At 35.9% G+C, this 26,688-nt stretch overlaps 5 protein-coding genes across 9 annotated transcripts; 3 read left to right on the forward strand and 2 right to left on the reverse strand.

Annotated features, from left to right (window-relative positions):
- Window positions 1–5,282: 5,282 nt before the first annotated feature.
- LOC120072758 (U-box domain-containing protein 7) lies at window positions 5,283–7,755 on the forward strand. Its single transcript, XM_039025236.1, has 2 exons — window positions 5,283–5,917; window positions 6,557–7,755. The coding sequence occupies exons 1-2, from the start codon at window positions 5,433–5,435 to the stop codon at window positions 7,407–7,409; spliced, it is 1,338 nt and encodes a 445-aa protein (XP_038881164.1). The 5' UTR covers window positions 5,283–5,432; the 3' UTR covers window positions 7,410–7,755.
- A 270-nt stretch (window positions 7,756–8,025) lies between these two features.
- LOC120074664 lies at window positions 8,026–11,635 on the forward strand. Of its 3 annotated transcripts, none has more exons than XM_039027864.1 (5): window positions 8,026–9,173; window positions 9,476–9,590; window positions 9,695–9,851; window positions 10,475–10,575; window positions 10,811–11,635. In XM_039027864.1, exons 2-5 carry the CDS (start codon window positions 9,498–9,500, stop codon window positions 10,925–10,927), a joined length of 468 nt encoding a protein of 155 aa, XP_038883792.1. In that variant the 5' UTR covers window positions 8,026–9,173; window positions 9,476–9,497; the 3' UTR covers window positions 10,928–11,635. The 3 variants fall into 3 exon arrangements, with proteins under 3 accessions (XP_038883792.1, XP_038883791.1, XP_038883790.1); XM_039027862.1 differs by having other exon boundaries at window positions 8,034–9,173; window positions 10,475–10,593; XM_039027863.1 differs by having other exon boundaries at window positions 8,032–9,590; window positions 10,475–10,593.
- On the reverse strand, window positions 11,548–12,839 carry LOC120074665 (50S ribosomal protein L34, chloroplastic). Its single transcript, XM_039027865.1, has 2 exons — window positions 12,570–12,839; window positions 11,548–12,000 (listed from the first exon to the last, which is right to left on the reverse strand). The coding sequence occupies exons 1-2, from the start codon at window positions 12,778–12,780 to the stop codon at window positions 11,744–11,746; spliced, it is 468 nt and encodes a 155-aa protein (XP_038883793.1). The 5' UTR covers window positions 12,781–12,839; the 3' UTR covers window positions 11,548–11,743.
- A 1,196-nt stretch (window positions 12,840–14,035) lies between these two features.
- LOC120074613 (protein trichome birefringence-like 38) lies at window positions 14,036–18,508 on the forward strand. Its single transcript, XM_039027779.1, has 5 exons — window positions 14,036–15,935; window positions 16,111–16,282; window positions 16,641–16,816; window positions 16,899–17,057; window positions 17,782–18,508. Exons 1-5 carry the CDS (start codon window positions 15,643–15,645, stop codon window positions 18,068–18,070), a joined length of 1,089 nt encoding a protein of 362 aa, XP_038883707.1. The 5' UTR covers window positions 14,036–15,642; the 3' UTR covers window positions 18,071–18,508.
- Window positions 18,509–18,608: 100 nt separating this feature from the next.
- LOC120074614 lies at window positions 18,609–22,264 on the reverse strand. 3 transcript variants are annotated; one of them, XM_039027781.1, is made up of 5 exons: window positions 22,149–22,264; window positions 21,893–22,010; window positions 21,702–21,778; window positions 21,345–21,456; window positions 18,609–19,018 (listed from the first exon to the last, which is right to left on the reverse strand). In XM_039027781.1, exons 1-5 carry the CDS (start codon window positions 22,159–22,161, stop codon window positions 18,889–18,891), a joined length of 450 nt encoding a protein of 149 aa, XP_038883709.1. In that variant the 5' UTR covers window positions 22,162–22,264; the 3' UTR covers window positions 18,609–18,888. The 3 variants fall into 3 exon arrangements, with proteins under 3 accessions (XP_038883709.1, XP_038883710.1, XP_038883708.1); XM_039027782.1 differs by having other exon boundaries at window positions 22,103–22,241; XM_039027780.1 differs by having other exon boundaries at window positions 21,893–22,250.
- Window positions 22,265–26,688: the final 4,424 nt, after the last annotated feature.

Below are 26,688 nucleotides of genomic sequence, written 5' to 3' on the forward strand. Positions count from 1 at the left end.
ATATATTTCTTTATATACCTAACTTTTTCACTTAGACAAAATTTGGAAAAACTTGTATTTTAAAAGGAAAAAAAAATATTTTAAATAATAAAACTGTTGAAAATATTTACAATTAATAGCAAAGTATCACCCTCTATCGCAATCATTGATAGACATAGATGGTAGTTATTAAAGATAGCAATGAAGACTGATCAGTTAGCAACGGTAAGACTGCCAAATCAAGAAAATCCAATATAATCAGCAAGTCCATGTCAGCGGATACTCAAATAATTGGCTCAACAAATTTTGTTAGGAAGGAATCTTGATGGTTAGAAATGCTCCAATCTCTCTATGTCATAAGTATATGTTATTTTTATTATTTCTTGCTCATCCCAAATTAGGGATTTTCCTGTATAAATATTCTTTGGATTATTGATAATAAAGTGTGAATAATTCATTGAGAAGTCCTCTCTTCTTCTTCCTTAACTTGGTATCAGAGCTAAGAAATGGCCAACGTCAATTCCAGTGGAACCCCAACCACGAATTCGGGTAACACCAATTTCAGCAATCCTCCTCTAAATCAATTACTCAACCAAATTACCTCCATCAAGTTAGATCGAAGCAACTTCCTGTTATGGAAAAATCTTGCCCTACCGATTTTTTGCAGCTACCGCCTCGAAGATCATCTGACCGGCCAAAAGGTGTGTCCTCCGATATTTCTCCAAGCTATTGTGGGTGGGAATGCCAACATTGGCAATGTTGGGACGACCGTTGGAGCATCCAGTTTAGAAGGAGGATCAAGTGGTGGAGCTTCAAGCTCTTTGGCAACCTCTGAGGTAAATCCTCAATTTGAATAATGGATGGCTGTGGATCAGCTACTTCTCAGCTGGTTATACAACTCTATGATGCCTCAAGTGTTAGAGCTTCAAGCTCTTTGTCCTCGGAAGGTTACAAATATTATGTAATATTTGTGAATGATTTTAGTAGGTACACATGGATCTATCCTCTTCGATTGAAAAGTCACTTTTAGAAGCATATCTACACTATGTTAACCTAATTGAAAGATAGTTCAATGGTAGTATCAAGATGCTTCAATTAAACAATGAGGGTGAATATGCTCAGGTACAGTAGTTTTGTCAACAAGGCACGTTATCTATGTTTTCATGCCCTTACACATCTACACAAAATGGTAGAGTCGAGCACAAACACAAACATATAGTTGACATGGGACTCACAATGCTAGCTCAAGCATCCTTACCTTTTCACCACTAGTGGGATGCTTTCATGTATGCAATGTCTCTCATTAATGGTATTCCAACGACAGTCCTTTGAGGGTAGTCACCAATTAAAGTTCTATTTAAATAGAAGTTAGATTTTGAGAATCTAAAGGTGTTTGGATGTGCGTGTTTTCCATGTTTGAGGCCATACGACAGTCATAAATTCAGCTATTGTACAAAGAAGTATATTTATCTAGGACCTAGCCTGTGTCATAAAGGATACAGGTGCTTAGATAAGACAGGTCATGTGTTTATATCAAGACATGTCGTGTTCAATGAGCATGACTTTCCCTATAAATCTAGTTTTGCAGTGATCAAAGCAGCTAGTAAAGGTGCTACACAACCTCAGTCTCTACCTTTCAATGGCTACCAATGTCCTCTGCACTCCAAACACCACAACCTCAGCCTCATATCTCCAACCCTGTCAGCCCAAACATGAATCTCCCACCATTCATAAATCCAACTCCACATCCTGAAATGGCATCTCCATCCTTCAATACTCCTATGTCATCACCATCTTCCGATCATGCCAATTCCCCCACCAACTTCCCCTCATGTATCCACTCCTCACTCCCCTTTAGATCCATCATTAGATCACTCTACAAGCTAACCTTAGACTTCTCCCAACATCCAACCCTTGACTACCATCCCCACTACCCTACAATGCCCGCTTCAACTTCCTACTCATCCTATGATAACTCGTGGAAAGACTGGTATCTTTAAACTAAAGGTACTCCTGTCTAAGTCCTCCAAAATTGGTCAGTCACAGAACTAACACGAGTTATTGATGCGTTAAAAACACCACAATGGAAAGAGGTGATGGATGTCGAGTACTCTGCACTGGTCAACCTGGAACCTTGTTCCTGCCTCCTCGTCCCTTAATATTGTTGGCCAAAATGGATTTTCAGAATCAAAAGGAACTCGAATGGCTCGATCCAATGCCACAAAGCCAAGTTAGTGGCCAAAGGATTTCACCAAAGTCCAGGAGTTGACTTCTTCAAAACATTCAGTCCTGCGGTTAAAGCCTCCACTGTTCGAGTTGTAATTACTCTCACAAGGGTGAATATTGCGACAACTTGACTTCAACAATGCATTGTTTAATGGAACTCTCTAGGAAAATGTTTATATGAGCCAGACTCAGGAGTATGTTGATCCTAACTTCCCTAATCGTGTCTACAAACTTAATAAGGTCATTTATGGTCTGAAACAAACACCCTGAGCTTGGAACAATACTCTCAAGGAGGCCTTGCTATTTTGGGGTTTCATAATGCAAAGTCTAACACTTCCCTCTTTATTTTTTGAAATGGATCCACACTTATGCTATTACTAATATATGTTGACGATGTTATATTAATAGGGAATGATGCCTCCATCATACAAAAATTGATCAAGGTGTTGGACAATCATTTTGCTCTCAAGGACCTCGATATTCTCAACTATTTCTTGGGTGTTTAGATTCATTACTTGGAGAACGGTGTGGTTTAAAACCAAGAAAAATATGTTGATGACCTCCTCACCAAACTCGATTTGTGTGAACTCAAGGCTGCTCCTTTACCAAGTGTTATGAACAGACACTTATCTTTGATTGATGGCACTCCACTCACTGATCCGTTTACATATCGAAGTACAGTTGGAGCACTCCAATACTTAACAAACACAAGACCTGATATTATGTATGTTATAAATCAATTAAGTTAATTCCCCAAATGCCCAACTGATGTCCATTGGCAAGCTGTAAAAGGAGTACTTCGTTATCTTAACGACACAATACACTTTGATTTGTACATCCCATCCAACTTTAATCTCTCAATCTTAGCATTTTCAAATGTTGATTAGGCTGCCAACATAGATGATCGAAAGTCCATAACTGCCTACTGTGTATTCCTTGTCAGTAGCCTTATGTCTTGGTCCTCCAAAAAGCAATCTGTGGTCGCTCGATCGAGCACCTGTCTGAATATCGAGCTTTAGCTCATGCTTCAGCTGAAATAATCTGGCTCCAACAACTTTTGGATGAAATAGGCATTGTGAAAAAAACTAAGTCATCCTATGGTGTGACAACTTAAGTGCTGGTGCTCTTGCTATCAACCCCGTCTTCCATGCTTGTACGAAGCATATCGAAATCAACGTTCACTTTGTACGAGATCAAGTCCTCAAAGGCAGCTTAGATGTGAGGTATGTCCCCTCTTCAGATTAGATTTCTGATTGCCTCACCAAAATTCTCACACATTCATAATTCTTCAATCTTCGAGCCAAACTCGGGGTTGTTGCTTTCCCCTCTCGTTTGACGGGGATATCAAGGATAGCAATAAAGACTGCTCGGTCAACAATGGCAAGACTACCAAGTCAAGAAAATCCAATATAATCAGCAAATCTATGTGAGTTGAAACTCAAATAATTGGCTCAACAAATTTTGTTAGGAAGGAATCTTGATGGTTAGAAATGCTCCACTCTCTCTATACCATCTATATGTTTAATCATTTTTTTTATTATTATTTCTTGCTCATCCCAAATTAGGGATTTTCCTGTATAAATATTCTTTGGATGATTGGTAATAAAGTGTAAAGAATTCATTTAGCAGTCCTCTCTTATTTTTCTTCCTTAATTATAGTATATTGCTATATAATAAAAATTTGTTATATTTAAAAATATTTTGATTCATTTCTCCATATTTTAAAATAAAAGAGAGAAAAAAAAAAAAAAAAACAAATAGAATTTTGGGTTTCAAAGTTCAAGAGGAGATTTGCATTATTTTTTTTTAGCCCAAGGTTTTATTTTTCAAACTTCACAAGTAAATTTTAAAGGAAGTCAAATGACATTTTGGTTTTTTTTTATTTTTTTTTAAGTTGTAGCAATTATTGACTTATTTCCTACCTATATTAGATATTTAAAAGAAATAATAAAAGAGATGACAAATACATTTAATGATTTAATGAACAAAAAAGAAATACGGGCGTTAAATAGGACAATCTCCTGGTAGACTTTTGAGATTCATATTTCAGAGCGTTGTTCCCATTTTTGCTGTACCTTTACCGACAAAATCTTTTAGATTTATTTAAGAAACTTAATTTTACTTAATAACAAATTAATATTAAGAGATCTGGATGCCTCGATTATTACACAAATTCCTCCCAGAAAAGCAAATTTTATTTTCTTGGAACATGAAAGATGTTTTCTTTATTCACGTCTGATCCACAGTCCATACAATAATTAACTATATAAAAATAAAAATACTTTCAATATTATTCTAGGTTTAATTATTTTACTTATTCTTTCTTTCTTTTTTTACATTAAAAAAAGTTCATTCTTTTGATATTTGTTTATTTTAGTTATTGTAATCTTAAAAGTTTGATTTTAGTCCTGTTTTTTTTTCAAAAGTGGATTATGACCCATGTTAACAAAAAATTAACACAATGTTATGAACAATGACAATATTTTTATAAATTGAATATGCAATAGTTGAGTAAAGTGGTTTAAGAAATAGCCAAAAGAAAAATAAAAAACGAAGAAAAACAATCCATAAGTAGATATTGATAAACTTCTATCAATTTTTATCAATTTCTATAAATGATAAACTTGTATCAATTTTTATGACTTATAGACGTTGATAGACTAACTTTTATCAGTTTCTATCACTTATAGATATTGATAATGATAGACGCGAATAGATTTCTATTAGCGTCTAGACATTAATAATACTGTCTATCACAATTATAATTAAATTTTATTATTTGTGTAAATATATATTTTTTTTTTTTCAAAAAAAAAAAATCTCCATTTTTAAAAGTACATACACCAAAATCCCTGGTACACGAACCAAATTAGAAAAGAAATAGATAAATTGGTATAAGGTTTGAATAATTAATATAATTAGGTGATTTATATAATAATAAAGAGAAAATGTGTTGTTAAGGCTTGAGAGCGGTATCCTTCGTACGTTATTTCTTTTTTCTGTTATTGCTTTTATTTATTTAAATTAAATCGTTAATTTAAAATTTAAAAGAAATGTCATTGTTGAGGAGGCATGGGATGATATTACTATTGGGTTGGGAGTGGTGAGTGCATGTGCCTAATGCCTTTTGCCTTCCCTTCCCTTCCCTTCCCTTCCCTTCCCTCTGTTTTCTCCAAAATCCAATCTCTCTTTCATTATTCATTAAACCCCCAATTCTCTCTCTCACCATGAATCCCATTTCCCCGCTTCCTTCTTCTTCTTCTTCTTCTCCTCCTCCTCCTCCTCCTCCTCCTCAAACACCCATTTGGGTATATTCATACATCAAGCTCCGATTCTTCAATCGAATCCGAAGGTTTCTTCGTTCCAAAACGCCCAAAAAGCCATATGTATCTCCCAAGGAATCAATCCCACCAACCAGTACTGAAGTTCTGCAAGTTGCAGACTGTAATGGTGGAATTGGTCGTGGCGCCGATGTATCTGCGGCAGCCGCGTTGCGGATGACGGTTAAGAAGCTTCACTTTGGGAGCTGGGAAGAGAAGGAGATTGCAGCCAAGATGATTGAGAAAATGTCTAAAGAAGATGCGAAGGTGAAAAAGTTAATGGTGGAGCTCCGGGTTATACCGGCCTTGGTTTCGATGGTGGCATCCGACGCCGTGGGGCGGCCGGAAGTGGCTGTGAAACCGTTGCTTGAGCTTGCTAAAGGAAGCTTCGAGTAAGTTAATTAAAATCACTAAAAATAATTTGTTCTCTGTTTTACGTTTTAAGTAGGAACAACTTCCCTAATGCTAAATAGAAGTCATTTGATGAAAATTTCATCTTATTTCAGAGTTTTGATCAACTATTATGTTAATCTTTAGATTAATCTAAATAAATAAAAGAGAAAGTGAAACAGTTTAGGCATGCAGAAGCCAATATTCAAATTGAAACTAGAACTTTACAGAAAGATGTGTAGTAGTTTGGATGTCCTCGATATTCCAAAATTTGAAAAAGGGTATACATAAATAACCAAAAGCTCCAAGGAATTAATTAAGAGAGAGAAAGAGGAAAAATGTTAAGTATATGGGTCAACTCTATATTCTGGCAAGATAGGCATGTGGTTAGTGCAGTGAAGTTTTGGATCTGTCTTAACCCAAATTACAAATCAAATGGTTAGTTGCATCATATTAATAAAAAAGATGTTTACTTTTAGGTTATGCCTATTGTGTTTGTGGGTTGGTCATTCATCTGCCTCTAAAGTCTGAATAGTTTTGGCCAAAGTCAGCATTTGCCATTTTGGCCTATTTGGCCCGACTCTGACTTGTGTGTTTCAAGAATCTGAACCTTATTTTTCTTTGTTTGTACTATTCTTCAGGAACAAGGCCCTCATGGTGGAGGCAGGAATCTTACACAAACTTCCAAGTAACATCCAAGCCATGGATGAATCAGCAAAACATGACTTTGCAAGATTGCTGTTGTCACTGTCGTCTCTGATCAATTCCCATTTCACAACTGCTTTACAGACGAATGAAAGTGGCATCCCATTCCTTGTGGAGATTCTTGATTCAACCTCAAATTTCGAGACCCAAAAATGTTGCCTTGAAACCCTGTATAACATCTCCACAGTGCTAGAAAATGTAGGACCTCTGGTCTCAAATGGTGTGGTGCACACCCTCTTGAAAATGTCCTCATCGAAAGGCCTTTCAGATAGAGCCCTCGCAGCATTAGGGAATTTGGTGGTGACTTCACAGGGAAAGAAGGCAATGGAGAGCAGCCCAATGGTCCCGGATAGCCTTATAGAGATTATGACATGGGAGGACAAACCAAAATCTATTGAGTTATCTGCTTATATCTTAATGATGTTGGCACATCAGAGCTCAGAACAGAGAGAGAAGATGGCAAAATCTGGGATCGTTGCAGTGCTTCTTGAAGTGGCATTACTGGGTAGTCCATTAGCTCAAAAGAGGGCTCTAAAGCTATTGCAGTGGTTTAAGAATGAGAAGCAAGCAAAAATGGATCCACATTCTGGGCCACAAACAGGAAGAATAGTGATTGGGTCGCCTGTAAATCAAAGAGAAGTTCGGGAAGGGAGAAAAATGATGAAGAATTTGGTGAAACAGAGCTTGTATAAGAATATGGAGTTGATTACTGGGCGAGCTAGTGCGGGAGACCCAGCAAAGCTAAAGAACTTGGTTATTAGCACCAGTTCCAAAAGTTTACCTTTCTGATGTTAATTTCTGTGCTCCATATTTTTTTTTTCAATCAGAAGCACAAAAATACTCTTCAGCAACGACCCTAAGATTGCAGAAGATGATTAGACTTAGAAGAAAGTGGGCATTCTTCTGGAGAAGCAAGAAAAGAATTTGCTTAAGGGAGCCTCATTTTTGTTGTACAGCTCTGATCATGTGGAAAAATAAAAGAAGAAGACCTATGAATTTTTTGGTTCCATTATTCTTTGTAAGAATTTAGCTTTAAAAAACTCAGCGTGAGTTTTTAATCTATTGCTCTTCTTGTTGTCATCAAATTTTATCTTTTTAGAAATTTAGGTAGGTATTTTATAAATATGTTTAAATACTATTTTGGCCCTATATTTTTTGTTTTAGTTTATTTTGGTTCATGTATTTTCAAAATGTTCATTTTAGTCTCTATTCTTTTAATATGTTCATTTTGGTTCTTGTACTTTCAACTTTAGTTCATTTTAATCATTGAACTTTCAAAAAGTGATATTTTGATCCTTTAAAAATGAAATTGAAATGAAAATGAAGGGACCAAAATTATCACTTTTTAAAAGTACAAGCACCAAAATGAACAAAAGCTGAAAGTACAATAACCAAAATAAACATTTTAAAAGTATATGGACCACATAATGAATCAAAATTGAAAATATAGATACTAAAATTAACATTTAGAAAGTACGATGATCAAAATGAACAAAACTCAAAAGTACAATAACCAAAGTAATATTTAAACCTTATAAATATTTCCTATAAAGAAAATCTTTGCGGAAGTAGAAAATTATTATCTTAAAAATCTTGAGAAGGGTTCGGAAAGAAACTTTTAGCTTTTGCCACTCTACTCTTGTTTATATCAAAAAGTGGTAAAACAAATTTCAAAGTGATCGTAAAAGATGTTTGGTTCTCGGTTGGACTATAGTAATTCCAAGTTAAGCCAAATTTATGTTCAGTAGATGGGTTTGCTTTTATCAAGCAATAACATTATTGATGGTATGTGAAGTTCCTTTTGCAGTGCATATTAACTATTACAAATTATGAAAATACTAGTTATACTCGCTCGAGTTTCAATATCTTACTCAATGAATAATTCAAATACAAATGATACAAAAATCAAAGCATAAATGTGTAGATAAGATATCTACCCCTTTCAAGTTGAAGATTTAATCTCCATTTCATATTTGTTATCTCTCTCTCTCTCTCTTTATATATATAGTCTCCAAATTTATAAACCCAAACTTGTTAAAATAGAAATCAAAACATAACTTAATTGGTTGAGATATGATATATCTATACGAAGTAGTAGAGCTTCAAATCCCCACCTCACAATTACCTTCATCTTCAATCCTTTTACATTATGATATGAATATCTAACGTGGTAACCGTTTTTATCCATCTCAATCAATTACCAAGGCTAAACCTCCCTTTAAAATTATAGAAAAGATAAAATTACGAAATAAATTGAGAAAATAATGAAAAGTACAGGTAATTAAAGAGAATATACTGTAAAAATTTCAGTACACTCTTTTCATGGGTCCCTTTCTTTTCTGAACTCTTTTTGGTCACTGTCGTTTCCTCCTTTTTGGGCACTCACTGCCAAGGCTCTCTCCCTCACCATTTCCTCTCTCATCCTTCTACGAATATGAAACTAAATGTGATCCCGTTTTATGAAGCTTAGTAATAGTAGAATCGGGATCTCAAGCAACTTCAGGATTTTACTTCTAACTTCGCTTCTGCTTCCAACTTCTTGCAATTAGGCTCGTGGGTTTCTTCTTCTTCCTCTATTAGCTTTCGTCTGAATTAGCTTGTTGGTTTACATTGAAGACGAATGGGTCATTTTGAAGTGGTGGATCATCTTGGTTTTGAAAGGCTTTTATTCCTTTGTGTGTGTTATTTTACTGCTTATTGTTGCGTTTCTAGAGAACTGGGAGACAGAGTTGGTATTCTAGAATCCAAAAAGATTGCATTGCCTTTTATTTTGTTGTCAGCCGTAGTTTTCTGCTCTACCTCGTAATTTAAACCTTCTAATCACTTCAAGTTTTGTTTCAAATTTTGGACTTCAGTTTTTCTTTTCTTCATCTGAACATGGGGCAAAACTCTAATGGCTTGGACTGGTTTGTTAATGTCTTCAAGAAGATGGAGGGCAGGTGCTTGGAGATGTGTGATGTCTTGGAGAAGGTAAAATTACCATCTCTTGTTCATATAGTTGCACAATTCCCCAACTCTTTGGCAAGCACTTACGTTCTTAAAAATTGGTAACTCAACTCCACATTCTTAAACAGGAAATGTTGAAATATGTAAAAGGGCAACCAAATTCGGTTGGTATTGATGAAGATCACTTCCAACAGCCACATTTGGATGTTGGAGAAAATCAGTCTCCTGGGGAGCATTGGGCAAATCAAAATGCATCTTCTGCGGCTGCTTTTGGTAAAGCTACAGGTAATCCTGATTGAAATTTATGAAATGGGTCTTGCTCTTGGTTTTCTGCACCAGCTATATGGTGATGATTTCCCTATTTAGGCTCTTTTCTGTGGTTCAGAAAACCCTATCCCACTCTAATAGCATTATTATTTTCTAAAACGATGTTACATAGCAAATAAAGGAAAAAATAATTCAAATCCATAGAAGGATAAGAGACGTGGGTGTTTGACCATTTAAATTAGGCTTAAGTTGCAACAATTGCACCATTTATTTCTTTCGCAAATTGAAATGTGACATTTTCAGTGAAAAGATACAATTATTGTTGTGGGTTCTCTTTCCTGAAACGTGCAAATGTGGACAATAATGTGGGTTCGAGTTCAAAAAAAAAAAAAAGAGCAATCAGTGAAAATTTCACTTACCAGATTAGACAAGGTTTGGATTTCTTGAAAGAATCAGGATTTCAGATGCTTCTATGATAATATTTTTAATTCTTGGGTGTCATTTCCTGTAAAGAAAGAAGATACAGGCACGGATATAAAAACCCTGTTAATGGACACCCATCAGCTTCGGAGAAATAAGAAAAAGAGCAATAATATGTGCTTTTGCTATATCATTCATTTAATTGAATCTTACTATTACAGAGGAGCATCTTCTCAAGACAGAAGGTCGAGTTACAATCCAATCATCTGATAAACAGAATCATCCTATTATTGAACCAAACCATTTCTCAGCTACCCAAGAAGTATGTGGTGCTCTCAAGGTATTATCATTACCATCTAAGTACGCATGCAAGTCACAATACTGTGAGAAATTTGGTAGTGCTTGGATAAGCACATGATATTCCAGAAAGAAACTGCTTCCGCCAAATTAGAAATCAAAATAGATTGTTTATAGACTTTACGAATGCTTAAATATATGCTCTCTACCAACGCCATGGTACCAACTCATATTTCGTGCCCTCTTTGACATTCTTTCAGATTGAAAACAACAAGAAGAAGCAGAGCCAAAAAGCAAATGCAATTACTGAAGAAATAGTAAAGTTTTCTCCATCCACCATTCAAAAGGATGAATTCCCTGACTGGGAGATCATTTAGATCTATGCAGTGCTTTCCTTCTAAAAGCAGAGGTGGTGAAACAATAAAATTAGTGTTGATCCTCCCAATACTACTACTATAAAGATTTATCCTGCAATGCTATGCTCTTCATTTTGTTGCTTTCACTATTTTTTCCAGTTTTCTCTGCCTATTAGCAATCACCAAGATTGAAGGGAGTTAGTTTCCCTTCTATTACCATGACTGAAGCAAAAAAATTAAAAGGTATAACCCAACATTAAAAGGAACTTGAAAGTTAAAACTTCTAACTTCTAGGTCCTTTTATCAGAGCCACACGATTGGCCTTCCCTGTAGCTAATGAATACCACTGCAACCTTTCCTTTTTTGTTTCTTTTTTGCCTCCCCACCCACCCCACCCCCCACATAATGTCTTCGGCCTTGTCAGACACCACGATGGTTAACGTACTCAAAGTTGAAATGTCAATGACAATTGTGTTTTGACATGAAAGCTACTCAAGCAAAAACAATACTAGATAGAAACTGATACAATTCAGATTTCAAACCTAAAAATGAATGACGAGATGGCCTAGTATTAGGTTAGTAACAACAAACATCAGGTTTTAAGAAGATGTACATATTTCAGTTCAGAGGAAATTTTCAAATGGACAATACGAAAGCATCAATCACATAAGCTAGTCCCATCCAGTCATTTGAATTTAACATTGACAGTTAAGAAACTTTCAAATGAATCAATAACAGAGCATCATGTAATATAGTAAGCTACCTTGACCAGTCATTCGAAGAGTGAATTAGACAACATTGCCTAATTTACCTACAAATGGTTAAAGCGGGAAAAACTTAAGCACGCTTCCCGCTGCTTGGGTTGGACTTTGTGCAGAGGACCTTCCTACCCTTAGCACGTCTGCGCTTTAGTACAGCTCTACCATTGGTGGTTCGCATTCGTCTGCGAAAGCCATGAGTCCGAGCTAAGGATTTACGCGACCTGTTTCTTTTAGTCTGACACAGTGCAGCCTTACCAGCTCTAACTACTAAGCTCCGACCCTTCCCTTGTCCGACCCCAATCTTAGAGCTCCAATCCAAACCCAAAGATAAACCTGCAAATGAGTAGTACCCCATTAAGATAATGGTACAAAATCTTGATCGATAGAATTAAGTAATGCAAGAGAAGTTCCTCAATATTGCAGGAGAGGGTGCATATATTCTTCCATTTCCCCAATACCATCTTTCATTCACTTACAATTCAAAAGGATAATAAGAGAGAAGTCCTAATAAATCGAATGCAAGCAGAAACTGACCATCCGAACAATTAAGATCGCGTTTAGTTAGCCAAATTCTAAAAATTTTAAACTATTCATGAAAAATAATAACAAACCAAAAAATTTGGAGGGAAAAATAGTGTTCATGCACTTAATTATTAAAACTAAAAATAAAAAACAAAATGGCCCTAAATCATCCACCAACCATGAAATTATTAAACCAAACAACCTTGAACGTATACAATTCGACATGCAAGGGCCTAGAAAGTGATAAACGCACACGGAAGCAAATAAATACTTCAGTGAACTACTATAGACTCCATTACATAGGCAAATGGGAAAGCAATAACGCGAAATCATTAAATTACCTGAAGTGATACAGAAATTTGAGAGTATAAATTCCTCACCTGAAAAAGATGAAGAGCAGGAGAGGGAGGACGATGAAAGAAATGAACAATGGAGCAGTCCAGAACGGGCGGAAGTGTTGTTGGCGGTATTCAGAGATACGGAGCAGCAACCTCTAAAACCAGTGGAGATTACAAGAGAAGCTGAGGGAACGCGGACGGCAGTGGCTCCGGTGGAAACCCATGGGGACGATAATACTGATATCGCTGCCATTGTTAGACTGTGAGTTCCCCCCTTTCAGCTAATTCTGGTAGGGGAGGATGAAGGAGCCTTATCCTGATGTGGTTGAACAGAACTTAATCGGGTCGGGTTTTTAGATCAAGGCATCCAATTGGGCCAATAATCCGGAAAAGCCCAATTCAAGATATGCTCTTCAAAGCCCATCATTCATTAGGCCCTTTCACATATTTCGTCCAGATGTGGAAAACAGGGTAAAAATTGGAAACAAAAAAAGATAAAAGCGCGAAATCTTCTATACACGTAATCGGCAACATTTTCAAAAATAAATATCCATCTCCTATATTTCAAAAGTACTCCAACATCATTTTAGCCCTGTTTTGTAATTATTTTATTTTTTATTTTTTATTTGTGAAAATTAAACTTTTTTTTTTCAAATTTTTATAATGATTTGCATATTTCTTAATATAATTATTAAATTCTTAATTAAATTTCAAAAAAAAAAAAAAAACAGCATCTTAAAAGCTATTTTTTTTTTTAGTTTTCAACAATATTGGAGAAACATTATGTATGTATGTATGTATGTATATATATATTCCTTCTATAAATGTTGTCTTAATAAATTTTTCGAATAATCAATATGATGCAACCCATGATGTACCCATTTACATGCATTCCTTCCATCACAAGAAAAAATAAATAAATAATTTGTCACATGACAATTTGTGATTAGATACCTAAATGAGAGTAGAGGCATCCAAGTATTTTTCTATCCAAATTCAAGTTATATACCAAAGACAAAAAAAAAAAAAAAAAAAAAAAAAAAAAAAAAAAAAAAGTGAGGTAATTTTCCCCAAGTGGCTATGGGTTTAAAAAATGGAAAGTGAAATAAATATAAGTAATCTTCCTAAGTTTCTGTTTTTAAAAGTAAAAAAGAAAACTAAATTAATATTGTCTGATGCTCACACAATATTAAATCTTAAAAAAAGAGAGAAGTACAAAAAATAGAACTTGCCTTTTTTTTTTCTTTTTTCTTTTTTCCATGTGCATACTCTTCCAAAAAAAAAAAAAATCAGATAGAAAAAATGTCAAATTATTTATAGGAATTAAAAAAACAACACTGATAGATTTCTAATCACGTCTATCACCAAATAGTATCAATGATAGAGTTTTATCAAGATATGTTTCTATCAACCTCTATCAAATAAGATTAAATTTTATTCTTTTATATAAATAATTTCCTTTATTTTTTTATTTTTAAAAATTCCCCTAACCAAAATGAGGGTATTATTTATTAGGAATTCTTATCTAGTAAAAATATCCTGTGATTCCAGTATGTGTTGAGAGGGCTTTTTTTCTCTCTCTTGTAAGATAAAGTTTTCATACATGGGAATCAACAAAGCTTTAGCAACACGTTAGTGTGATGGGACAGACTTGATTCCATCAAATGATTCATATTTCAAATTTAATTTTAATTTGAGAATCTTTTAATGCCTTAACTTTCAATGTGTTATTCAATCAAAAAGAAAACTAATCAAATAAATAAATCTTTTCTCACTCCTTAATGTAACAAAAGTTTTCATATTTGTTCGTAGTACAAATAAGAGAGATGTAGAAATTTCGAACCTCCCACAAATAGTACATGCCAACAAAAGAAGTTTCCATAACCTATCACATGTAATTTGTATGTGTTGGGAGAAAATAGTTGAGCACAATGAAAATTTGAAAATAGTTAGCATCAAAATAACTCAACTAGATTAGACAACATCCAGCCAATTCAACATTTAGGATAGGAAAATTAAAATTACTTAACAAGCAAATTTCATTGATTTATTATCTGGGACAAAGACAATGAAACCTCCAACTATCTCTACTATAGTATGATATTGTTCACTTTGGATATGAATCATTATGATTTTGATTTTGGAACCACCAAAAGGTCTCATTACCAATGGAGATAATTCTCTTAATTTATATACCTATGATCATGCCCTTCCCTACACCATTGTGGGCTTGATTTTATTTATACTCCTAGTAATTCTCCCCCAAACGAAGTACCATTTTGAGTCACCTCTCAGTTAGATCAGTCCACTCCCAATCATGAGAGCTTGCTTTAAATCTTGAGACACCTCCAATTCATTCCATGTCAACTTTCAAATAAAGCACAAGTAAGATCACATATCACACTTGCTCTTATCAAGGTAGGGGTGATGACAAGGCTACCCAAATAGACCATAAACTATGCTCACTAAAATGTTTTATTTGAAATTTGAGGATTTCACCGCAAACAGCTAGATCTAGACCATGATACTAATATCGATTGATGAAGACAACAAAATCTTCACCTATCTTTATAATGGTGCGATATTGTCTACTTTAGGCATAAACCTTGAGACTCTGCTTTTGAAACCACCTTAAAGGCTTAATACCAATAGAGATCTTTCCTTCCTGAATTAATGTGGGACTTTGTACCCTCCTTATAATATAGATATTTGAATTTCGAAGCCAAAAAGTAGAACCATTAAAAAAAAATAAAAGAAGAAAAGTTTGGTAGTTAGATAACCAACACATAATTGAGCCATGTGCAAAATTGCTTGGTGGGCAATACGCCATGGCCCTTAATGTTCAAACCAGCACACACTGCAACACAATTCTCAATTTCAACTCCCCACAATCTCTTGTATTTCCCTTAATCAATCCAGCCAAGATAATTCAATTCCCAGCTCATGGCATAAAATTTTAAAGGATTAAAATAACAGTAACAATAATAATAATAATAATCAGGGAAGGTTCTCTCTCACCCTCTCTTTTGTTTGTCTCTATATAGACCCACTTGCTTCTGTGTACTTCTATTCCCCAAAGCCCTCCTTTCTTTTCAGTCAGAGCCCAAAATCTGAGATGGGTTTTCGATTCAGAGCTCTATCCCTCCTACTTTCACAAGCTCTATTTATCTTTTCACTAGAGACAGCAAAAGCTGAAGATTTCTACAACATAAGCAATGTGGGAAGTAGTAAGCAAGCGAGGAGGTGCAATTTGTTTGAAGGAAAATGGGTTTTTAATCCTTCTTTACCTCTTTATGAATTTTCAAGCTGTCCCTTCATAGACCCTGAGTTTAACTGCCAAAAGTATGGTAGACCAGATCGATCCTACCTCAAGTACACTTGGAAACCTAACCTCTGTGATCTTCCAAGGTACTACTTCTCATTCTTTTTTCTTCTATTCTTTCATCTCCTACGGTTTTCCATTTTAGACATATTCCTGCTTTCCTAGCGACATTTTTATGCAAATGTCAAGCTTTCTTCTTTGAGAATGTGGGAGCAAAACCAAAGCAGCCCTCTCTCTGAAAATGTGTTCATTTCTTTGAAGGTTTGACGGGTTGGAGCTTCTGAGGAAGTGGAGAGGGAAGAAGATAATGTTTGTAGGCGACTCATTGAGTCTTAACATGTGGCAGTCCTTAACATGTATGATTCAATCGTCGGCACCAAGAGCCAAAACCTCCATCGTCAGGAGGGAGTCACTCTCTACTGTGATTTTCCAGGCGAGTTCTTTACCCTTTTTCTTTTCCTCAAATTTCCTGATTCAAAGTCTCTCGCTTCACAGTATAATAATTGTCTGCTTGCTTTATTCTCTGTTCTTTATTCACTTTTTCAAAAGTTGTTTTTTGGGTTATGCTGTGCTTGGTATCCTAAACAGGACAAAACAAATAATTCAAGAAAAGAAAACTATATAATAATAATAATAATAACAATCATAATATTGATAAACATACTACAACAACAACAACAATAATAATAACAATCATAATATTGATAAACACGAATAATAACTTTATATGTCCAATAATTTCTAATAATATACCAAAGCAATGAAGAAGAGGAACAATCTGGTGTGTGCAGGAGTATGGAGTAAGCTTGCTTCTTCACAGGACGCCCTACCTTGTAGACGTAGTGAAAGAGAGGATTGGAAGAGTCCTAAAGCTTGATTCCATTGAAGGAGGCAGTGTGTGGAAGGGAATGGATGTGCTCATATTCAATTCCTGGCACTGGTGGACCCACAAAGGAAGATCCCAGCCGTATGATCAATCTCTTTTTTCATGATCACTCTGATGTGGTAGGTGATGGTAAAATCTAACGGTTGTGAGTGTTGTTGATCAGGTGGGATTATGTGCAAGTAGGAAATACAGTGAAGAAAGATATGGACCGTCTAGAGGCATTCTATCAAGGGTTGACCACCTGGGCGAGATGGGTGGAAATGAATGTTGATCCCAGTAAAACCAGGGTTATTTTCCAGGGAATCTCCCCCACTCATTATGAGTAAGTAAAAATCAACGGTTGTGATCCACTCTCCTATCAAATTAAATTTATCTAAATTTTAAAACTTCCAAAATATATATTTGAATAACATAAATATTCATTTCTATAAAGAAAAGAAAAGAAGTGTTTTCTTCTACTAGGTCAGGGACGAGGTGTGCACCCCGACCCCACCCTTCCAAGTTGCAATATATATATCCACACCACGACAGGCTAAAGTAAAAAATTTCTCCCTTTGGTTACATATCCCTTTTAATACTTCTCCAGCATTTTGGTGAGCTCAGAACATTTAGAAACACTTCTGTCCACGGAGAAGGCAGCATTGTCACGTATCCATGTCGGATTGTGGGACATTAAATCCTTTAATAATCGATACCCTTATCATGAAATTCACAGTGAATATATATTTTCTATTGTAATTTTATCACAGGTAGTGGGTAGCAAATAAAATTGGTCAAAATACACATACGAAAATGGAAATTGACGAGCAGTTCGACAAAAAAATTATTTTAATCGGCCTGCTGACGAAAAATAAGTTGTCCAAATTTTGTCTAGCTATTTAATGCAATACTATTTTTTTTTTTTTTAACTACTTTCCTTTTGGGCAGTAATCTTCAGACCAGCAAACTACATTTTGAGCTCAGAAAACTAATTATCTGCGGAATATAGGAATAAAACTTTGTTTTTTGCTTCTTAACTATAAAATCTTATGTTTCCACCTTACTAGGGGAAAGGATTGGAACCAACCAAGGAGGAGTTGCAATGGCGAAAGTGTACCACTCTCGGGGTCACTGTATCCAGCAGGGACACCACCCGCGGCAGAAATTGTGAAGAGAGTGCTGAGTAGAATGAGGAAGCCAATTTTCTTGCTGGACATCACAACGTTGTCACAACTGCGGAAAGATGCTCATCCCTCTACTTACAGCGGCGAGCACGGGACAGATTGCAGCCATTGGTGCCTTCCTGGTTTGCCCGACACTTGGAACGAGCTTCTCTATGCAGCTTTCACCATGTGAAGACCAACCATGAAACACTTGAAGCTCTTTTCGTCTCTGCAATTCTTCACAGGGAGTGTTGGATGATAGAAATTCATTCATTTGATTAACCAGCTTAACGGTAGTTGGAAGCAAGAAATGTAATGGCAACAAAGCAATTGTATAAAATATATTTTAGTTGTTGGAGTTTCTGAGAATAGTTTCAAATCGACAAGGAAAGATACGGATGAGATGGTATAAAGATGGCTGCTTGGGATTAAATTGGAATAACACGCTCTATTGCGCATCTTTAAAAGATGGATCAATTGAATTTAAGTTTGGCTTTTAGAACAACTCTATTTTCCATGAATCATATTATTGAACTAAGTGTAGATCTTATAAACCACCTATCCTCACTCATTTGGAACTAATGAGGCCAGAAAAATACACATATGACCAATGGCCCAGTTATAAAGTAGGATCCCAATCATAAATAATGATAATGTAATAACTGAAGTACCTGATATTAACTCCTTCATGTGTTCAAAGATCATTCCACGAACTGGATATAGACAGTTCATTTAATGATTATAGATACTGATAACTAAAATACGAGTTCCAAACAGTAGATTACAGAATGTTGAATCAATAAAAACTAAAATTTAGTGTTTAATCAAGATGGGAAATAACCACGTAGGAAACTGAAATGTCAATGGATACGTCAAGCTTCGCTAACTGTATAATTACAATCGTAGATGACTAAGCATCTGGAGCATGCAAGGTTTTACACTGTTTAGCGGTCTACGAGGATGGGTGAATAACCCTCAAGATCCTCGAAGAGGAATATGAGGCAACAAAAATTAGTAGCCAACATATACAGCAGCATTTACTATGTAACAGTCATCATTTTTGTCTCCCATTTCTTCCACATGCACACCACTGGAGCATATTAAGCCACCATCGACGACCTCAACATTCAGAATCTTTCCACTGCAGTAAATCAAATGATGGAAAGATTCAATAAACGTTGAAGAGAATAGTTTGAAGGTGTTCACTATCATCGGTGGAAGATAATGCCAGTCAATTTAACTGGTTCCAAGAGTATTAAATTGAAATGGAAGACCGACAGGAAAGCGAGCAAAAAGCTAGTTAATTATGATTTGATAATAAAATATGAATATTTGCACAAAAAAATATACATTGAAGTAAAATTGACGAAGTGAGTTACTAAACTAACGATTAACTTCTCCTTGATCGTATAGTCCAATCACTCTGAAGGTTGCAGTACAAGTAGCCCAGTGGAAAACGCTCGAAGGATATTGTGGTGGTTAAAGTAAAGCCAAGGTAAGTAACTTGAGACATGAAATCTAGATGACAAAGATGGAAGCATTAAGCACGATAGATTATCAGGGCAAGATGAAGCAACTCTCAGACAATCATGCCAAAATTGGAAAGGGGATCTCAACCTCAGACCGAATCATCTCACTAACAGTCTACAGCTGGCTTTGAAGAGACAGATTTTACTTGCCAGAGCCTAAAATTTAAAAATAAATAACCTAAATACCCAGCAACCATCTAGTCCTTTAAAACTGAAAAATGTCATATGAGTGCCTAGGGCCCTAGATAAAAAAAAGAACCTAGTGTGATAAGAATATCCTCTTTGGAAATCAAGGATTATTACAGCATCTTAGCCCACCAACAGAGAATACTCGCAACCTCAATCCCTTTACTGTCAATCTCCTCCAAGAAATTCAACTGACCATGTCAGTTGAGTCTTAAGTGTAGAAAGTCTGATGCTGAGTCTAGTGTCATTCTTTCCAGAAAAATAATGATAATAAATAAATCAATCAATCAAATGATGGAACTTGTATCTTGCAGTACCAGAGGCTAGTTCACCCATCCAGTTGAGATTTAGTTCACATTCTTACATACTAGTGGTTGTGGTTAAATCTTTAGCTATTAGAGTTAGAATAACTATAACATAGTTAAAGGCTGGCAATCAAAGTACTTGGACATAAGTGGTGCATCTTTGGATGCAGAGATCAATCAGAAGGATATACTGACCCGGAAAGATTTACAGATGTATGCAAACATACAAGGCCTTGCTAAAGCCTAAAACAAGCACCAAGATACTAGCTCAAAAAGTTGAGAACAATTCTTCCTTGTCGGGTCTTCATCAACTCTAAGTCAGCCTCTTCTGCACTGGTGTTCAGAGGTACAATCTTTTATCCATATTCTTAATTATGTTGATGACATATTGATCACATGAAGTAGCAAAAACGAGGATAAAAAGGTTCCTTAAAGATTTTGTTTTGACTTTTTGCCTTGAAAGATGCTAATGAATTAAATTGCTTTTTGGTAGTGGAAGAAAGAAAAGATACATCTCAAATTAACCTACCACTCAAGTTTTGCTAAGAAAGGAATCAGAAATTACAAAAATTGATTGATAAGTTATCTAATGACTTCCAGTGCGATAGGCTCTGCAGGGCTTACCACGCATGAGACCCAACATTCAAGTGTATAAATTTAGCCAATACTTGCAAAGCCTAATCACTCATCCTTTGCAAGGGGCAAGAAAAATCCTTGAGCACTTAAGGAGGAACACAAAATAAGTCTCCATATAAAGCCTGTTACACTCATAGCATTACTGTCTTTCTTAGTGAAAATTTAATTTCATGGGTGCCTAGGTAACAAAATTTTGTACTCAGATCAAGTGCAGAATCAAAGTATAAAACTTTGGCTTATGTGATTAGCAGTCGTGCCAGTGCTGTAGCTGTGAACCTGATTTACCATGCAAGGACCAAAGAACTTGAGCAATCTTCATTTTGAGAGATGCGATCATTAAAAAAGAACCGGAAATATGTATATACCCTCTTCTGAACAGATAAGCGACTATTAGCCACAACCTTGAGCTGCCTACATATTTACTTTCTTTAGAGAAGCTTGGAATGATTGAAACACCCACAAGTTTAGTGGGGATGTGAAAGCAAGCCACTAAACAACACGGCATTTTAATCTAATCAGCCTTCTTCTATAGCTCAGCAGCCTCGACAAATCGTTGTACAACATTTGTTGTGTTTGGCTTAAATCACTTGCTTCTGTACCTTGTTAGTTTTCCATCCCCTCTCCCTCTGTTCGGTTATTTTGTTAAGATGGCTGAGTTAGTAGTTTAACTTATTCCTCTTGTTGCATGCATTTGTATAAATAAAACTAATAAGCCTGACCAAATACTCAGGTGTAGCTGTTAACAAGAAAGACTGCCCTGCGTTCTCCTAAAAAATATTAGTTATCCAACATGAAATAGTTCAGCACTCACTATGGGAAGACGGACTTGACTTTTTCAATATCCAAGGATTGCTGAAGAGACACTGGAACTCCAAGTTTGATCTGTAGTTTCATTTCTCCAAATGTGACTCCAGGAATGGAACCTACATAACACCTTGCCATTAGTCCTAATTATAATATTAAAATAACGAAAGTAGGAACGTTTTTCAACAAAAAAACAATTTGCAGAAGCCAAAAGTGACCATAAAATTGAGAATCTGAACACAAAAATAAATCCAGAACAATGAAAGAACAAGGAACTAATTTCAGAAACTCATATCTCATGCCAAACGTGATTAATTAAGCAGATAACAAATAGCGCGAGAATATGAAACTCACTAGGACATACCTCTACGGAATGCTGGAATCGAATTGGAAGAGATGGCATCCCTGCAGGCTCGCATTGCAGCGGCCGTGATATCTTGGCTGTGGCAAAAGAGAAATCCAGTCGTTAATCTCATTATTTTCCCGCTGAAAATGAGTCTGTAATTGTATTCCCCAAATTAACACTTGTAACAAGGAAAACAACTGAAAATTCACCCATGTTGATCGTAGCCAACGCCCATCTCGACGAACAAGAGCTTCATGGGCGGAACTGTGCTACCAGCAGGTGCAGATTTTCCACCTTGCTCGACCTCCATGGACGACACAGCAGTAACTTTGACAAGGCGAGAAATTCGAGGCCGTGTAAGAGAGCAGATCAAATGCGCAGATGGAGAAAGATAATTAGAAAGAGAGTAAGAACGAAACCTAAAATCAGTTACACAACAGAATTGCGGATTCAGAACTATGGAACCTGTCATCTGCATTGCTAGATGCGTAAAAAAGACGCTATGAACCCATGTTCATAGTTGGAAGGGGATTTTGAAGTTGTTTCGAGATGGGTATGGATTGTGGAATGCATTTTCAAATTTTTAATTTAAAAAAATAAGTTATTTTAGAAAAGTTTATAGTGTTGCCATTCGAATTTTTTTTAAGTATTTTAAACAATTTTTATAAAACAAAATTGAATAAAAATTAGATTTTTTTAAAATATTCTTTTAAATCCATTCAAATAGACCTTTAATTGGATTCAAATATCATTTTGATATTAAAATTAGACTTTTTTTTCCCTTTTTGCAAATAAATAAAATTAGATTGGTTCGTAAATTGTTAACAAGTTTTGTCTCTGCATTCTTAATAATTCACAGAATTAGTACATATTATTTGTTCATATGTTAATAGTTTGGAAATCAGATTTAGTGTATCCCATAAGGATCAAATCCTTAGCTCCATACACCAGCTTGTAGTCCCTCGTTCTTCTAAGATACTTGATGATATTCTTAAGCACAATTCAGTTGTCTGACCCTAGATTGGATTAGTACCTACTGACTATTCCCAATACATAACAAATGTCTAGCTTAGTGCAGAGCATAACATACATTAAGTTGTCTACATCTGAGGCATAGGGAATACGTCTCATATCCTCAACTTCTTGAGATGTCTTAGGACATTGTTTCTTAGACAAGTAAACCTCGTGCCTGAATGGTAATAAACTCTTCTTAGAATTCTGCGTCGAATATCAAGTCAACATTTTGTCGATATAAGTTACTTGAGACAAAGCCAACATTCTGTTCTTGCGATCCCTAATGATTTGGATCCCAAGTACATATTGCACCTCTCCAAAATCTTTCATTTGGAATTGGGCTGCCAGCCATTCCTTAATGTCAGTGAGATACCCAAAATCATTCTCAATGAGTAGAATATTATCCACATAAAGTATTAAGAAAGCTACTTTATCATTGATGATTTTCTTGTAGATACAAGGTTCATAAACGTTTTGATCAAAACCAAAAGATTTGATCGTTGTATCAAATCTAATGTTCCAAGATCTAGACGTCTGCTTCAACCCATAAATGGATCGATTCAGCTCGCCAAATTTTTGTTCTTGACCTTGGGCTATAAACCCCATGGGCTGAGACATAAGATGTTCTTTTCAAGATTGTCATTCAGAAAATAAGTCTTGACATCCATTTTCCATATCTCATAGTCATAATATTTGGCTATGGACAAGAGAATTCTTATAGACTTAAGCATAAAAACAGGGGAAAAAGTTCCCTCATAGACAACCATTTCCCTCTAGGTATAACCCTTTGCTACAAGTTTAGCTTTGAAGGTTTATACCTTTCCAACTACATCTCTTTTTCTTTTGTAGATCCATTAACACCCTATGGGTTTGAGCCCTTTATGCGAATATATAAGCTCCCATACTGAATTAAGAGTACATAGACTCCATTTCAAGGTCCATGACGTTGACCCATTGGTCATTGTCTACGTCATTCACTACCTGTTTATAGGACAATGGATCCTTAAAACCATCATCTGAAATGACAACCTAAGTTTTAGTTAAACCCGAGCAACGGTCAGGTTGTATCACAACCCTCCCACTACATTGAGGTACTCTGGACGATTGAGAAGGACGAGACTAACCTGAAGTGTTGGCTTCTTCATTAACTATTGGTGAAGGACCAACTGCATCAACAACCTTGGTTGATTCTTCAGTAGCTTCACTTAATACTATTTTGCTACGTGGTTTATGATCTCTCATGTGGTCTTCCTTTAAACATGTAGCATTTGTCAATAAAAACACCTTATTTTCTTGAGGGTCATGAAACATACCACCTCTCGTTTCCTTAATGAAACCAACAAATTGGCATAACCTTGAACGGGGTTTCAACTTCTTAGAATTTATCACTAACACATGTGCAGGATATTCTGAAGTAATGTAAACTCAGTTTACGCTCCCTTCATAACTCGAAAGGTGCTTCAGAAACACTCTTCGAGGGAACATTTTTCAAGATGTGAACTGTAGTCTCTACTGCATACCCCCAAAATAAATTAGGCAATTTACGCATAGCTCATCATAGAACGAACCATATCTAATAAGATTCTATTTCTCCTCTCTGATATACTATTCTGCTGAGGTGTACCAGGTGCTGAAAGTTGGGATTGAATTCTATATTCTATCATATAATCCTAAAATTCTAAATCCATGTACTCTCTAACTCAATCAGATCAAAGTGTTTTAATCGTTTTACCTAATAGGTTTTCAACTTCAGCCTGATACTCTTTGAACTTTTTACAGGCTTAAGACTTATGTTCCATTAGGTATAAGTAACCATACCTCGAATAATCATCTATGAAAGAAATGAAGTATTCGTATTTTCTTCTAGCCTGTACATTCATTAGACCACAAAGATTCAAATGTATGAGCTTTAAGGGCTCTTTGGCTCTATAACCTTTTCCACTATAAGGTTTTTTAGTCATTTTTCCTTCAAGATAGGATTCACACAGAGGTAATGAATCATCTTCTAACTTGCTTAGAAGTCCATTTTTTTACCAATCTCTCGATCCTATCAAGATTTAAGGTCTAAGCAGATGCGATCAAGCGGATGCGCAATTCAAAAATAAAATAAAAATAAAAGAGACAATTCCACTAACCAGCTAAAGTGAAAACTTGGCTAAGGATCAAAAGTTAAAGTTGAGCTTAGTACACAACCGAAGTTGGATGCTCGCATGACACCCGTGAGAGAAAGCCAAAACGAAGGGTGTAACCATGATCAACGCTCTCTATAGGAAGACGCAAACCAGGCCACTGCATAAAAGACGCACTTCGTTGTTTTTACAAGAATAGGAAAAAACATTCTTTTCAAAACAAAAAGAGAACTTTGAGTAGAGGTTTGTCTTAGGTAAGAATAAAGTAGAGCATGCTGAAGAAGTGTTCAAAGGATAGAAGAAATTATGTAGAGGTGGAGCATTCAGAGTAGTCGATCGACGCAAAGTTAGGATAGAATTTGAGCTGAATTGCCTTAGTAGAGGATATGCTTGAGGACAAGCATATATCTGAATTTGGGGGTATGATAACTTGTAGAAATACAAGTTATTTATACCATCTTATTTAGAATATGTGGCAAAAAGAAGGAAAAAGTTGTGTCGAATGTATAGAAATTGGCGTAGAAATGCAAAAGTTGTAAAGTGTCGGAAACACACCCGTTAACCTCATTGCATGGCAAAAAGGGATGTTGAAGTCTTTGTTTTGCAGGAAACGGGTCACCGCATGCGATGATCGTTCGAGGACAAAAAGAGCAACGCATTGACACCGAATGCGATGGTCGATCGTGGACGAAAAGAGCAATGCATTCGCACCGAATGCAACGGTCGATCGTGAACAAAAAAAACAATGCATTTGCACCGCATGCGACGATCGATCGTGGACAAAAACGTCAATGTATTTACATCGCATGCAACGATCGATCGTAGATGAAAAGAGCGACGCATTCGCAGAGATTTCTGAAATTGTACAGCTTTTCTGTTGTACGATCTGACAAATTGAATGTGGAGCAGAGCGGAAGTTTCCACCAAGCCATGGCAAAAAAAGCAGGTTTTTAGAGTGGGACCACTGACGAAGGAGGTGCCAAGGTCTATAAATAGCTACATCAATTCCAAAGAAAAGAGGCTGGTCTGAAGAGACACCGATAAAGAATTAGCGGTAGGCTAGTCTGAAGAGACATTTTAGAGAAAATCCAGAAGAGAAGCTCTGTGCAAAGATCATTCCGACTTGAGAAACTAGCCTGAGAAGGAAGTTTTCCACCACACTCCTCCTACACGCCTGTCTCTTATACACATCTAGATGTGTATAAGAGACAGGACGAAGGAGGTGCTAATGTCTATAAATAGCTATATCAGTTCCAAAGAAAGAAGGCTGGTCTGAGGAGACATTTTAGAGAAAATCCAGAAGAGAAGCTCTGTGCAAAGATCATTCCGACTTGAGAAACTAGCCTGAGAAGGAAGTTTTCCACCACACTCCTCCTACACGCCGGCAAGAAAATCGTCTTCGATGGGGATTCGTGTCAAGCCATTGACACACTTTCCTTATTTGTTCTCACTTTCTATTCATCAATTGTTGTTCATTTCTAATCTTCCATTCATTGATCTGTAACAAACGCTTATCTTTAGCTTTTAATATCATTGTCATATTCATCTTCATATCTTTGTTTCTCACCATACATCCATCTTCCATTTCTTTCACTATGTGTAACTAATCCCCCAGGGTAAGGGGGAAGGATTAAGCGAGTAAGTTAATCCTTGTTGAAGAAATCTGCTAAGTTTAGCTAACGCATGCTCAACAGCATCGTCACCAGTGAAAGCAAAAGTGAAGATGTTAATCCACCTCTCGAAAGAAGGTTGGAAGAATGTGTTGACTAAAGCAAGAAGTATTTCCAAAGATAGAAACAACCTTGTGTTCGCAATGCTCATCCCTGATTCACCATAGAGATATGGGAATGCGATCGATCACT

This window comes from Benincasa hispida, chromosome 3 (assembly GCF_009727055.1).
Source record: "Benincasa hispida cultivar B227 chromosome 3, ASM972705v1, whole genome shotgun sequence".
Classification (NCBI taxonomy): domain Eukaryota; kingdom Viridiplantae; phylum Streptophyta; class Magnoliopsida; order Cucurbitales; family Cucurbitaceae; genus Benincasa; species Benincasa hispida.